The 13,241-nt window shown below is 49.5% G+C and overlaps 1 protein-coding gene across 6 annotated transcripts in view; it reads left to right on the top strand.

The window, feature by feature from the left end:
- Positions 1-13,007, top strand: part of TICRR (TOPBP1 interacting checkpoint and replication regulator) — a 48,324-nt gene extending 35,317 nt beyond the window's left edge. For all 6 annotated transcript variants that reach the window (XM_030317377.1, XM_030317378.2, XM_030317382.1 and 3 more), the window contains 7 exons: positions 1,950-2,040; positions 4,784-4,845; positions 5,912-6,046; positions 6,630-6,787; positions 8,861-10,985; positions 11,106-11,231; positions 12,017-13,007. In XM_030317377.1, the coding sequence (XP_030173237.1) occupies positions 1,950-2,040; positions 4,784-4,845; positions 5,912-6,046; positions 6,630-6,787; positions 8,861-10,985; positions 11,106-11,231; positions 12,017-12,129 (2,810 nt within the window). In that variant the 3' untranslated portion in view covers positions 12,130-13,007. The remainder of the gene's footprint in view (positions 1-1,949; positions 2,041-4,783; positions 4,846-5,911; positions 6,047-6,629; positions 6,788-8,860; positions 10,986-11,105; positions 11,232-12,016) is intronic.
- Positions 13,008-13,241: the final 234 nt, after the last annotated feature.

Raw genomic sequence — 13,241 nt, 5'->3', positions numbered from 1 at the left:
TTTTTTTTTTTTTTTTTTTTGATTGTTTTTGAGAGAGTGCGAGTAGGGGTAGAGACAGACAGACACACACGCAGAATCTGAAACGGGCTCAGGCTCTGAGCTGTCAGTACAGAGCCCGACGCAGGGCTCGAACCCACGGACCACGAGATCGTGACCTGAGCCGAAGCTGGACACTTAACCGACCGAGCCACCCAGGCACCCCTGCATGTCTCTTTTTTTATTGACAACTGGACGTAACCTAATAAGGCACTTCTGACTTCTCCCCTCCCCTCCAGTGTTTGTTGTTATTGTTACTGCTTTTGTTTGGTGACTTTCCTGAACTAATTCTTTAAAGTCTGTATTCTTTTTTTTTTTTTTTTAATTTTTTTTTTTTTTTTTTTCTCAACGTTTTTATTTATTTTTGGGACAGAGAGAGACAGAGCACGAACGGGGGAGGGGCAGAGAGAGAGGGAGACACAGAATCGGAAACAGGCTCCAGGCTCTGAGCCATCAGCCCAGAGCCCGACGCGGGGCTCGAACCCACGGACCGTGAGATCCTGACCTGGCTGAAGTCGGACGCTTAACCGACTGCGCCACCCAGGCGCCCCAAGTCTGTATTCTGTCATGTGTGGCCACTGACATCTGCTCACTTAGCTTAGCGATCCAGCTAATGATTGGACAGATTTTCTTTGATGCCTGGAACCAGTAAGTTTCTCAGCCTTTGCTGAGGGCCTTTGGTGCGTTGGCTCATTTCTTCAGTACTCAGCCAGGCAGCGTATATTTCTCTCTGCTTTTCTAGAGCCTCAAGGTGAGCAGTGGGTGACAGCTTAGGGCCTTCTTGGGTTTACCCTGGGCGTGCACACAGCCCTGCATTGCATGGAGTTTTAGGTCCCAGGAATATGTTAAAGGTTTGTTGAGTCCTCCATAGACACCTCATTCCCTAGTTTCCCCTTTTACGCTTTTGGTTAGCTTGTTGTTTGCCCCAGCTGTTATCACTCCCCTAGGCAGCTGTGATGTTCACAAGTGCTGCCGGTTGGTTTCAGTAAGTGCTCCCTGGAAAAAGCTCATTCATACTGGGTGAGTCCTGAGGTCAAACAGAGACTACTTGAGCCCGTGAGATTTTGCTTTTGCGGGGGAACTGCCAGACAGGTCAGATAATGACATCTGTGAATGGGGCTTTGGAGGAGCTCCAGTCTCATTTGGCCCTGTTCACACACAGGCTCCTGGGCCGTTGGTCTGCAGAGTGATTGCAGGCTGTTGGTTTTCAAGGCTACAGGGCTGGGGGCGCTGGGGCAAGATAAAGTTCCGTGGACTTGGCTGTTGTTACTGGGATTCACTGTTTTTCTTGGATAAATACTCCATGGATTGTTGCAAACTAGTTAATTTCCAGAGTTCTGAAAAAGCTGATTTTGCCCATTTTTGCCCAGTGTTCTCGTTCCTTTTGTGGAAGAGTTATTTCAGAGGTTCTTACACCACATTCCTGCTGACATCTCTTCCTGGTCACTTCTAATTCCCTCTAAACTAGTCCTCCATTGATCAGCTTGGTTACATATCCCACTGCGGAAATGCATGCCGGCTAGATGGCTCTCGCTATTCAGTATCTTAATATCTGTGTGGCATGTCAGCACTTTCATACTCTATCATTTCATCATAAATATAAGAAGCACTGGTGAGATGGATACTTATTAGTCCTGATTAAATATTTTTTTTTTCAGAATTGCTTATTAGAATTTTACAGTATTTTACACTAGCTTATTATTTAATCTCTAATGCTGATTGACTGTCGTATCATGTTAAATTAAGTCCTATGGTTAGACGTTAGCCCCAAAACAATTAAGAGCCCCTCCGGTAAAGACAAACAGAAACCACTCCAGGTGAGTAGTAAGCCATACAGAATTGCAGACTGCTCGCTTTGCCTTGCTGCCACTTCTTGATAAGGTTAAATGAAATTGATGCTATTTACATTTTAGGTTATCACAAACTGCTCACTAAGAGTGTGGCTGAGACTCCAGTACATAAGCAAGTCTCCAGAAGGCTTCTTCATAGACAAATCAAGGGCAGGTGAGTAACATCCTTGCCTAGCTACTTTGTGTAGTCACACAGCCTTGCTAATGATCTTGTGGGCCACTGTCCACCTTCTCGGAGCCCCTGTGACTGATGTCTTAACTGTCTTATTACTAAAGAGTATTCAGCATTCTGTAAATTCTGAGGGCTAGAGAATCATACAGAATGCACTCTTTTGCGTCACCTCTTTCACTTGGCATAATTATTTTGAGATTGGTCCATGGTGTTGTATGTATCCATATTTCTTCCTTTTTGGGGTGGTGAGGGGTTGCTGAGAAGCAGTCCATCAAATGGGTATTCCACATTTATAAACTTTTTTTTTTTAATTAAAATTTTTTTTAACTTGTTTTATTTTTTTTTAAATTTACATCCAAATTAGCATATAGTGCAACAATGATTTCAGGAGTAGATTCCTTAGTGCCCCTTCCCCATTTAGCCCATCCCTCCTCCCACAACCCCTCCAGCAACCCTCAGTTTGTTCTCCGTATTTAAGAGTCTCTTCTGTTTTGTCCCCCTCCCTGTTTTTATGTTATTTTTGTTTCCCTTCCCTTATGTTCATGTTTTGTCTCTTAAAGTCCTCATATGAGTGAAGTCATATGACACTTGTCTTTCTCTGACTAATGTCACTTAGCATAATACCCTCCAGTTCCATTCACGTAGTTGCAAATGGCAAGATTTCATTCTTTTTGATTGCCGAGTAATACTCCATTGTACATATATACCACATCTTTATTCATTTGTCCATCGATGGACATTTGGGCTCTTTCCATACTTTGGCTATTGTTGATAGTGCTGCTATAAACACGGGGGTGCATGTGTCCCTTCAAAAGAGCACACCTGTATCCCTTGGATAAATGCCTAATAGTGCAATTGCTGGGTTGTAGGGTAGTTCTATTTTTAGTTTTTTGGGAACCTCCATACTGTTTTCCAGAGTGGCTGCACCAGCTTGCATTTCCATTATAAACTTTTTTTTTTTTTTTTTTTTAATTTTTTTTTTCAACGTTTATTTATTTTTGGGACAGAGAGAGACAGAGCATGAACGGGGGAGGGGCAGAGAGAAAGGGAGACACAGAATTGGAAACAGGCTCCAGGCTCTGAGCCATCAGCCCAGAGCCCGACGTGGGGCTCGAACTCACGGACCGCGAGATCGTGACCTGGCTGAAGTCGGACGCTTAACCGACTGCGCCACCCAGGCGCCCCTCCATTATAAACTTTTAAAAAAATTTTTTTCAGAGAGCGTGTATGCATGTGCTCACACACGGGGGAGGAGCAGAAGAAGGAGGGAGAAAACCCAAGCAAGCTCTGCGCTCAGCCACCCACACAGGGCTTGATCCCAAGATCCTGGGATCACGACCTGAGCCAAAGTCAAGAGTCTGGTGCTCAGCTGACTGAGCCACCCAGTCCTCCCCTGCACAATTTTAAAAACCATTCTTCATGGCATCTGGGTGGCTCAGTCATTTAACTGTCTGATTTCTTGATTTTGGCTCAGGTCAGGACCTCATGGTTGTGAGAGCAAGCCCCATGTTGGGCTGTGCGCTAAGTGCAAAGCCTGCTTAAAGATTCTCTCGGAGCGTCTGGGTGGCTCAATCACTTAGGCAACTGACTCTTGGTTTCGGCTGAGCTCATGATCTCATGGTTTATGTGTTCAAGCCCCACGTCAGGCTCCGTGCCACCTGCTTGGGATTCTCTCTCTCTCTGTGCCCCTCCCTTGTGCACATGCTCTCTCTCAAAATAAACATTTTAAAAAACCTTCAAAAAAATTCTCTCCCTCTCAGCTCGTCCCCTCACATGCTCACACTTTCTCTCTAAAAATAAAAAACTTAAAAAAAAAAAACAAAAAACCCACGCAGGGCACCTGGGTGGCTCAGTCGGTTAAGCTTCTGATGTTGGCTCAGGTCATGATCTTGTGGTTCATGAGTTCAAGCCCCATATCCGGCTCTCTGCTGTAAGCACGGAGCCTGCTTCTGATCCTCTGTCTCCCTCTCTCTGCCCCTCCCCTGCTTTCTGTCTCAAAAATTAAAAAACAAAAATGCAAAAGCATTTGTCATTACATGGAGGGGTCATCATCACTGCTGGGCCAGGCTGCAAGTTTAGGATCTCGGCTCAGCCTATGTGTGTGGTGGGCCACAGTTTTCCATGGTAGTTAGTGTCTGAAAGTTTGTCGTGCTAAGCTGCCCCTTTCCTGGTTCTTTGGCTAGAGAAAGCTGACTTTTCTTAGGGCAGTTTTGGTACCTGTTGGCATATTTGGGTTATCAATTTCCCCAGCACCCAGTCCAGGATCCAGGAAGCAAAAAGGGAACTCTCTGGGAGCTCACTGCCCTGTCTCTCTTTGGGTCCTGTGATCCCCAGCCACCTGCCTCTTCTTGTCACTGTTTAATCTGTAGTTCATTTTAATATAACATCCAGGGTTTTTAGCTGAACTTAACAGGAATAATAGGAAGGTTTCATCTTGACATTATTTGTGTACAGATTTTACATACTTGTGCAAGTTATCTACAGGATAAATTGCAAGGAGAGAAATGGGTGGGTTAGAAGGCATGCATATTTTTAATTAATTTTTATGTTGTAAAACCACTTTCCAAAAAAGTGTTCTAACCATTTTACTTGCAACAGTAAAGTATATGAGAGTGCTTGCCAACACTGGTACTCTTAAGCCCTGTGGTCTCTGTTGCTTTGTGAGGCTTATGGTGCATGAACCATGAGTGATACTAAATAATCCCTATGCTTGTTATTCGTTAAGGTCCTCGGAGCCTGGTCCTGATATTGACATAGTCGAAGAGTCCCCAGAAAAAGGAGCAGACGGTATTACCTGTGTTTGTTTTGTGCTGTTTTCTCTAGTTTCTTTGAAAACCCTCTATTTGTGGTGGTGTTCAGCATGTCCTAAGATATTGTGCAGACACTATGACAGCTCTGGGCCTGCAGTGTAGATCAGTAAATGTTTATTAGTAAATGGTCTTTTACACAGAATTTCCTGAGGGAATTTCTGGAGAAACCTTTTTACACAGTAGGAACAGAGGTCGGGGTACGGGCTAACACGGGGTGATACAAAGTGCCGTGGCTTCTTTTTAAAGTACATGTAATTCAGGGGTTTCCAAAAGCAAACATTTTGTTTTTTCCAAAAACAAAGTCATGTTTTTAATGACTCAAGTAATTTGTTTATTGTAGAAAAATCAGAAAAGTAAAACAAAAAATACAGAGAAGTCAAATTAAAAAAAAAATTTTTTTTTTAACATTTATTTTTGAGACAGAGACAGAGCATGAACAGGGGAGGGTCAGAGAGAGAGGGAGACACAGAATCTGAAACAGGCTGCAGGCTCTGAGCTGTCAGCACAGAGCCCGACGCGGGGCTCGAACTCACAAGCCGCGAGATCGTGACCTGAGCCGAAGCCGGACGCTTAACCGACTGAGCCACCCAGGCGCCCCAAGAAGCCAAATTTTTAATAATTGCTTGGTAATCCCACAACTCAGAAATACTTAACATTTTAGCTTCACTGATACTCTGACAGGTGTCGTTTCTACACAAATGTATGTATCATAAACATGAAAACTGCAGTTTTTAAATTTAAAAAATTTTTTGCAAAAGTCACACTGTATAAACCCTTTTTTCACCCAGTATCATGGTTAAAAGGGTGGCAGTTTGAGATTTCCAAAGGTCACAGTCTGGTAGGTCAGTGGTTTTTCTCAACTTTGTTGGAGCCATATGTCCTACCCCTTGTAACTTTGTTACACTTCAGAAGTCTCAAGGTCAGTAATTTGTGACAGTCCATTTTGTATGTGGTATAACATAAATTTTACCCATTTCATACACAGGCAAATGTAAAAAGCTTGCGTTTCTCCCTGGTTACTAACTGTGATTCTGGTTTTGTAGAAATAAGCTTGAGACGAAGTCCTCGAATCAAGCAGTTGTCACTCAGCAGGACAAATTCTGGTTCCTTCTATTCTGCGTCTCAGCCCAAGTCTCGAAGTGTGCAAAGAGTTCACTCATTCCAGCAAGACAAATCAGGTAACTTGCTTGCCCACCGCCTAGTTGTGTGCCTACTTGGCGGGAAGTATTTTTGGGAAAAGAAGTATAAAACTTGGCATTTTCTTTCTTGATATTGGAGCGGTAGAACAGGCATATTCAGTAGAGGTTTAGAGTGATGGACGATCCATGACATTCACTAACAGTGTCCTTCCTTTGTATTCCTACAGCTGGTCATTCATACTATCCTTTTGGTAATTTATTCATTCAACAGGTAAATTACCTGTTATTTCCACCATGTGTTCACATTCTACACTCGGGTCCTAGGTGGAAGGGGATACCTGTTTGTTCTTCATTCTTTCATCCATCATTAGTTTGGATCATCAGATAATGTGTTTTTATATTTACAAATTAAATTCTTTTACTTGCCTCACATAAGGGCTGAGGTAACTATGCAATCTTATTAAAAGTCCAGATGGCAGCAATAATTGGGGTTGCTGGCGTAATTAGGTGGGATCCCCCACTCCCAGTAGCTCGAAAAAAATTGTTTTCTTGTATGGACTGGCTGTTCTGTTAGTATTGGGAGGGCAGGAGTTGAGAAAGAATTACTATTTTTGACTTGCAGACCAAAGAGAAAAATCTCCAAACCGAAGTATTCGTTCTCCCAAGAGCCTGCTTTTTGGGGCATTGCATGAGATGGTCAGTCCTTCTGAGAAGGGTTCAGCTCGACTTCAGAGGACTTCAAGAAGCACATTGGGTTCTGAGATACCTACAGCTTATCAGGTATAACATTTCTATAATGTTTAAAATAGTGTGGTCTTGTGGGGGGAAACAAACATGGCCCAAAAAACCCACTGAGACCATTAGGGACGAGAAAGCAGGTGATCTGTAGATGTTAATACGTATTTGGGGGTGGTTGGGTTGATCGAGATGAATGGTTATTGGGTATATAGGGATGTAAGGCAGCAGTTTGGCTGAGGCCAAGGTGGTAGGAGAAAACAGAAATGATCTCATCTAGTCTCTTGGTTTCGTCCACCATTTTTATCATACACCACGTATAGATCTTCCTGAAATGTACAGGCATCATTCATCTGTTGCCCTTACACTACCCACCCAATCCAGTCATCCACGTGAGAAGCCTGAGTCACTCCCAGACATAGCCATTTATACCCATTCCCTTTTCTCCATCCCTGCAGTTCTGCCCTATTCCAGTTCTGCCTGGAACATTTCAACTGCCTTTTCCCTCTTCCCTCTCAAGTCCATCCTGCCCCCAGAGGCCAGAGTGAGCCTTCTTTTTTTTTTTTTACATTTATTTATTTTTGAGAGAGCACAGTGGGGGGAGGGGCAGAGAGAGAGGGAGACACAGGATCCGAAGCAGGCTCCAGGCTCTGAGCTGTCAGCACCGAGCCCAACGCGGGGCTTGAACCCACAAACCGGGAGATCATGACCTGAGCCGAAGTTGGATGCTTAACCGACTGAGCCACCCAGGACCCCCTGGAGTGAGCTTTCTGACTGCATCACTTTGCTTAAAGCTCTAGAGACCTGTTGTTAAACAGGGTTTTCTGAAAATGGAATCCTTATGTTAAAAAATAATTTTTATTTGGAAACCCAATAAACCGCTTAGAGTTTGTGGGAGGACACTCAGCTATGGCGATGGGTTTGAAGACCACAGATTTACAGAACCAGGTTCAGTCCTCTCCAGATGGGCATGGGCCTCCATCGGCTGGCTCTGGCCCCCACTCTCCCTCTGCTCTGTCCTCCACCTTTCCGGTGACGTCAGGCTGCACGTAGGTCTGCATGCAGCTGCTGGTTTTCATTTTAGGCAGAGAAAATGATAGAGCAAAGGCACCCAGGGGCACCTGGGTGGCTCAGTTGGTTAAGCGTCTGACTTCGACTCAGGTCATGATCTCACGGTTTGTGAGTTCGAGCCCCAGGTCGGGCTCTGTGCAGACAGCTCAGAGCCTGCTTCCGATTCTGTGTCTCCCTCTCTCTGCCCCTCCCCTGCTCACACTCTGTCTCTCAATAATAAATAAACGTTAAAAAAAATTTTTTTTTTTTAAAGGCACCAAAACTACCTCTTCCCCGCTTTCCCACCTTTTACATTTACCTGCTGATACCCATTCTTAATGACCTAACTCACTGTTCCTGTCTCCCCTTCAGGCTAGCTGGGTTAGACAGTCCTCTCTTGTGCTGCCAACACGTGTTGTCCCACGCACATCCCTGTCGGTGCGCTGGTGACACTGTTACCATCTTTCTGTACCCCATTCAACGTGAAATACCCACTAGACCAGGATTCCCTTGAGATGATCACGATGGGTGTCTGACCTGCTTTACCTGTTGGAGTGTTTAACTGCATTTTGCCAGAAGGAAGGGAGCTTTTTTGCTGGGGAGTGTTGTTCCTGAGACGTCGTCTTTGTTGCTGGACCTTATGTATCCATATATTCCATACTCCATCCCCCACGGCCTGGCACATGACAGGTGTGTAGCAAGCACATGTTGAAGGCAGGTGAACAGCAGCTGATGTGACACCTAGAAGCTACTTCAGGAAGGGAGCAGGAGCAGTGCGGTGGAAGAGACCGTGGCAGTAGTGGAGTGATCCACCATTGAAGGCAAAGAGTGTTTTAGCTGTAGTATGCATCTGAAGAAAATTCTTGGTCTTAGGACCAAGATCAGATTTGGTGCTTAGTGCTAGGGAAAGAAAAGTGCGCATGTTTTGGAAGTTGAAACGTGCCACTGTCTGAAATCCAGGTTAAGGATTTCCCATGTGCCTTTCTGATCGTCTTAGAGGTGACTCAGATGCTCTGTAGAGCATATGGGTGATGACATTCAGGCACTGAAATGAGCATTTCTTTACAGACTCCCAAGAAGAGTAACCGGAAATCTCCAAGCTCTTCTAAAGCGACGCTGAGACGGTTCCCTCGTATGCCACGAACTCCACGGCGCACCCCTGAAAGGTGGCAGAAACCCCCTACTGAAGTGACCCCTGCGAAACAGGCCATTTTTGAGGAGTCCTTAAAAGACTCCTCACAGGACTGGGGCTCACCATCTCAACCGAAAGTCACTCCTCAGAAAGGCTGCTCCCTGGCTAAAGGAGGAACCTCTCCTCTTGAAAAGAAGATCCCAAGAACCCCCGGAAGGCCAGGTGGTCAGCCAGCTGGATTTCTGCGGAATTCTACTTGGCCACTCTCGGTGACCTCCAGTCCAGAAAGCACCCCCTGCCCCGCAGCCCCCAACGGGACCGCAGGTCTGAGTCCTGCCGGGTCCCCTCCGCGAGCGGCAGCCTCGGGGGTGCGGGGAGAGACGCCTCCAGACCAAGAGCACCACCGTCCCTGTGTCCCCGGGGCCTCCCAGGCAGGGGAGCTAGCACAAAAAGGAAAGGAGAAAGCCGCCTCCACCCCCGGGAGCCCGGAGATGACAAGTCTGGTGCCTCCCCCATCTCCTCCTCCAGAGAAGCCTTTCACCTTTCCCTCAGGCAAGGTTTCCAAGAAGAGTCCATTTCGGAAATTTTCGACGAACTCTCCTTCCCCCGGAGAAATGGACTGGAGAGAGCCCTGGAAAGCCCCCAATGTAGCCTCACCTCTCTCCTGTCCTGCTTCCTCAACTCCTCCCAGAATCCTGCAGAATGCCCAGTCTGACCCCGCACCCCCTCTGCCCCCTTCTAAAACTGGAAAAAGGTGCAGAGAGCCCTCGGATCTTGCAAGCAGCTTCCTGGAACACCAGCCTAGTGCCTCTGCTGCTCCTAGAGAGGCCCCAGCTGACAACCCAGCTGCCGGCACAGATGCCGGAAAGGACCAGAAGGAAGTGAGCCTCTCTCTTCGGTCTTCCCCTGAAAGACACAGCTACCCTGGGCTTGGCTTCGGGAGGGACTGGCGTCTGTCCTCTCCTCTGCTGATGGCGAGTGACACAGAGTATCTCACTCTCCTGGACGAAGCACAGCTTGACGGCAGTGACGGCTTGAAAAGTGATGTGGCACCAATGGGAGAGGAGAGGCAGTTAAGGACGATGGTTGCCAAGGAGAAGTCTTCTCCGTCGAGCCCTGGGGTTCTTCCATCCCCTCGTTCCTGCGGGCCTGGTTCTCCCCCGACACCTTCCTACGACCTGCGCTGCACTGCAGACAGAAGGCAGCGCCAGGCCGCCGCGCAGCTGGAGGATCTGCAGGCGTCAGCTCAGCTTCCAGAAGCCCCCGCCAGCCCGCAGACCTACGAGGTAGAGCTGGAGATGCGAGCTTCTGGCCTGCCCAAGCTTCGCATCAGAAAGATCGACCCCGGCTGTCTGTGCGAAGCTGAGTCCCTACGAAGGGCCGAGAGCTCCCTCCCTGGTGTTGGCCTGCCCCGGGCTGGCAGGTCCTCAGGGAGACCCGAAGCCACCTACGTGTCTCCCCCCTGCCTCCGCCCCTCACACAGCACCCCTGGCAAGAGCGGGGGACAGATGTACATCTGCCAGTCCTGTACCCCCACCCGCGGCCCCTCTAGCACCCCCTCTCCGTTTCAGACAGACGGCAGTGTTCCTTGGACCCCGTCTCCCAAGCACAGCGGGAAGACCACTCCGGACACCATCAGAGACTGGCCCCGCAGGAAGCGGGCAGTGGGCAGCAGCTCTGCTGCGAGGAGCGAGGTCAGCGCTGACCTCCCTGCAGGGGTGTCCCTACTCGAGCCGGAGAGGAGGGAGCGAGGCCCCGAGCTCAGCATCAGCAGAATTCCCCTCTTGGGGGATTTTGAGCTCGAGGGGGTGTGCCAGCTGCCCGACCATTCGCCTCCTGGGGACAGTATGCCGAAGGCCGAGGAAGCCTGCTCCTGGGGACAGTTTGGGCTGGGTTCCGGGAAGAGGCTCCTTCCTGCTGAGGAGGAGATGGAGTGTCGAGCAAAAAGAGCGTGTGATGGGCAGAGAGGAGACCCAGAACTCCGCAAGAGCGAGGAGCGGTCTCCGGGTGCGAGCGTGCTGTACCTGCCCTCCACGGGGGACGACGAGGTGTTCTTTTCAGGTGAGGCTGCCGCCGTGGGTTTTGGGGGTTGGGGGGAGTGCCTCAGAGCTGCTCCTTGAAGAGGCCCGGGCCCCGTGGCATGGGGTACCACGGAGCCGTGCTCACCCTGCGTCCCTGTAGGTTCCACGCCTTCTCCCGGCTGTGCCGTGCGGAGCGGCGTCTCTGCCAGCGGGCTGCGGGCCCTGACCCAGTCTCCGCTGCTGTTCCAGGGGAGAACGCCTTCCTCTCGGTGGAACGATGCCAGAGGTAATTGTTCACGGAAGGTCCTGAGGAGTGACTGCTGGGTGCCTCCCTGGGGTCAGCTCGGGGCTGCCAGGCCGTCTGGGGGAGGAGTTCTAGGGAAGGCTGGGGTCTGGGACAGAGGACCGTCCCTGCAGGGTCCCGTGCTCTTCCCAAAGAATCTCCGCATTAGAACCCCACGGTGTAGTTAAGAAGTGCAGGCCTCAGATCCTGATGTGTTTCCTTCAGCTTCTTGAAACTGTGACAGACAGATGTGGATATCCCGCATCCTGTGTGGAGGAGAGGGGTGGGCAGCACGCTGGCAGCTTTCCCACAGCGGGTTCCACGCTTCTGTACTGGAAGCTTCTGTACTGTGGTAGATGGAGGACTGGCTGTCGTGATCAGACTCGAGGCTTCCCTTTCCTCGACCCCGTGGCTTGCGTCTGCTGAGCGCATGGGTTAGAAAGGTCTCCTGGAACTAAAGGGGAATGCAGGAGTGGGGGGCCTTTGGTGGTTCCTCTCCCTTGACACTCAGACATAAATCACGTGAAACAGCATAAACCCCACAATCTGAGCCAAAAAGAATGTACAAACCCAGCTGAGGGAGTTCAAACTGCAGTACTTAGCTTTTTCCATTTTTTACTGCCGTCCAATCAGTGCTGACGGGTGGGGGGCGCTCACGCAGCCCGAGAACCTGCAGGCAGTGCTGGTGTCAGTCCGTCTTCGGGTGTAGCCTCTCCAGTTCAAGCCCGTTTTCTTTTGTTCTGTCCTCAGTGACTTCCTGCCCACTAAGTCTTTCTGCCTTTCTCTAGACGAGGATATGGATGTTTTCCCGGCCACGGCAGAAGACTCTCCTTTCAGCCGAGCCTTCTCCAGGAGACGCCCCATCAGCAGAACTTACACACGGAAGAAGCTGATTAGCTAGCGAGGCTGGAACCGGTCGGGGGACTTAAAACTTCAAACACCACGGAGCGTGGCCAGAGCCACCGTGTCCCCAGCACAGAAGACGTGTTCTGAGCGGTCTTCTCCGGGTTGGAAGTTCCAGGCTGCTCTCTGTCCCACGTAACCCTGGGCTTGCTGCGCAGAAACGGGAATCGCCAGGGCTCAGTGGGACCAAGGGAGTTCAAAAGAGGAAGCTGCAGTCAGCCCGGTCCCCATGCCTCTTTGTGGTCAGCTGTCACATTCTTTACTCCCTCCCCGGGAATCCAGCCCTACCCCTCCTTAGGGAGGTGGTGTCGCTGGGGCTGGGAGTCAGGAAGCAGGCAGGAACTGTAAGACCAGGCGCTCATTCCAGCCCTGCCCTCCGAGAGACCGAGGCAAGTCAGTCGACGCCCCCCCCAGCCCCTTCACGGGTTCTTTATGAAGCTGCCGTCAGGCTGGGACCCGGAGATCCCGGCAGGGCTCGTGAACTAAAGCACCACGCACAAAGCTGAGGGCGGTGGCAGACAGAATAAATTTCTTGCCTTCCCCGTACAATAATAAAGTCCTCTCTTGCTACTCCGTGCATTTCTGCTTACTCAGCAGGGCCGAGCTCTGGTGGTTCCTGGAGCAGCCACATCCCCGGGCCTGAAACTCAGCCAGTGCCCAACGGTCCTCACCGTGAGGGGGGGGGACGCACCGGAGTCACACAGAGGCCCGGCGTGGCCCAAGGAGCAGCTTCTGGGGACTCCTGGTGGGGGCCCCGGTCCGCGGTTCTGAATTGGGCCTGTCTCAGGGGCTCTAAAAAGCCTTCACACCTGTCATGTTCGCAAATCTGACTCATGTCTTGTAAATCGAACCAAGTAAAAACTCACATTCTTCCCTTCAGCGTCTCATTTATTATAAAATGGTTTTACAAAAGTCTAAAACTATGCCAAGCTTCCCACTTCCCACCATATACATGAGACCATTTAAAACACAACCCGGTTGCCACTCACTGTTGTGTGTCCAGCACCGGCTGAACCCCAGCACTGGGGGCACCCGCACGCAGGTCTGGGACCAGAATTGCCTTTTGGGAACTCTCAAGCCAAAAGATGGCAATCCGGTACCGGAGCTCAA

This window comes from Lynx canadensis, chromosome B3, assembly GCF_007474595.2.
Source record: "Lynx canadensis isolate LIC74 chromosome B3, mLynCan4.pri.v2, whole genome shotgun sequence".
Taxonomy (NCBI): Eukaryota; Metazoa; Chordata; class Mammalia; order Carnivora; family Felidae; genus Lynx; species Lynx canadensis.
Note: the sequence above shows the minus strand (reverse complement) of the source record. Positions and strands in the feature narration are given on the sequence as shown.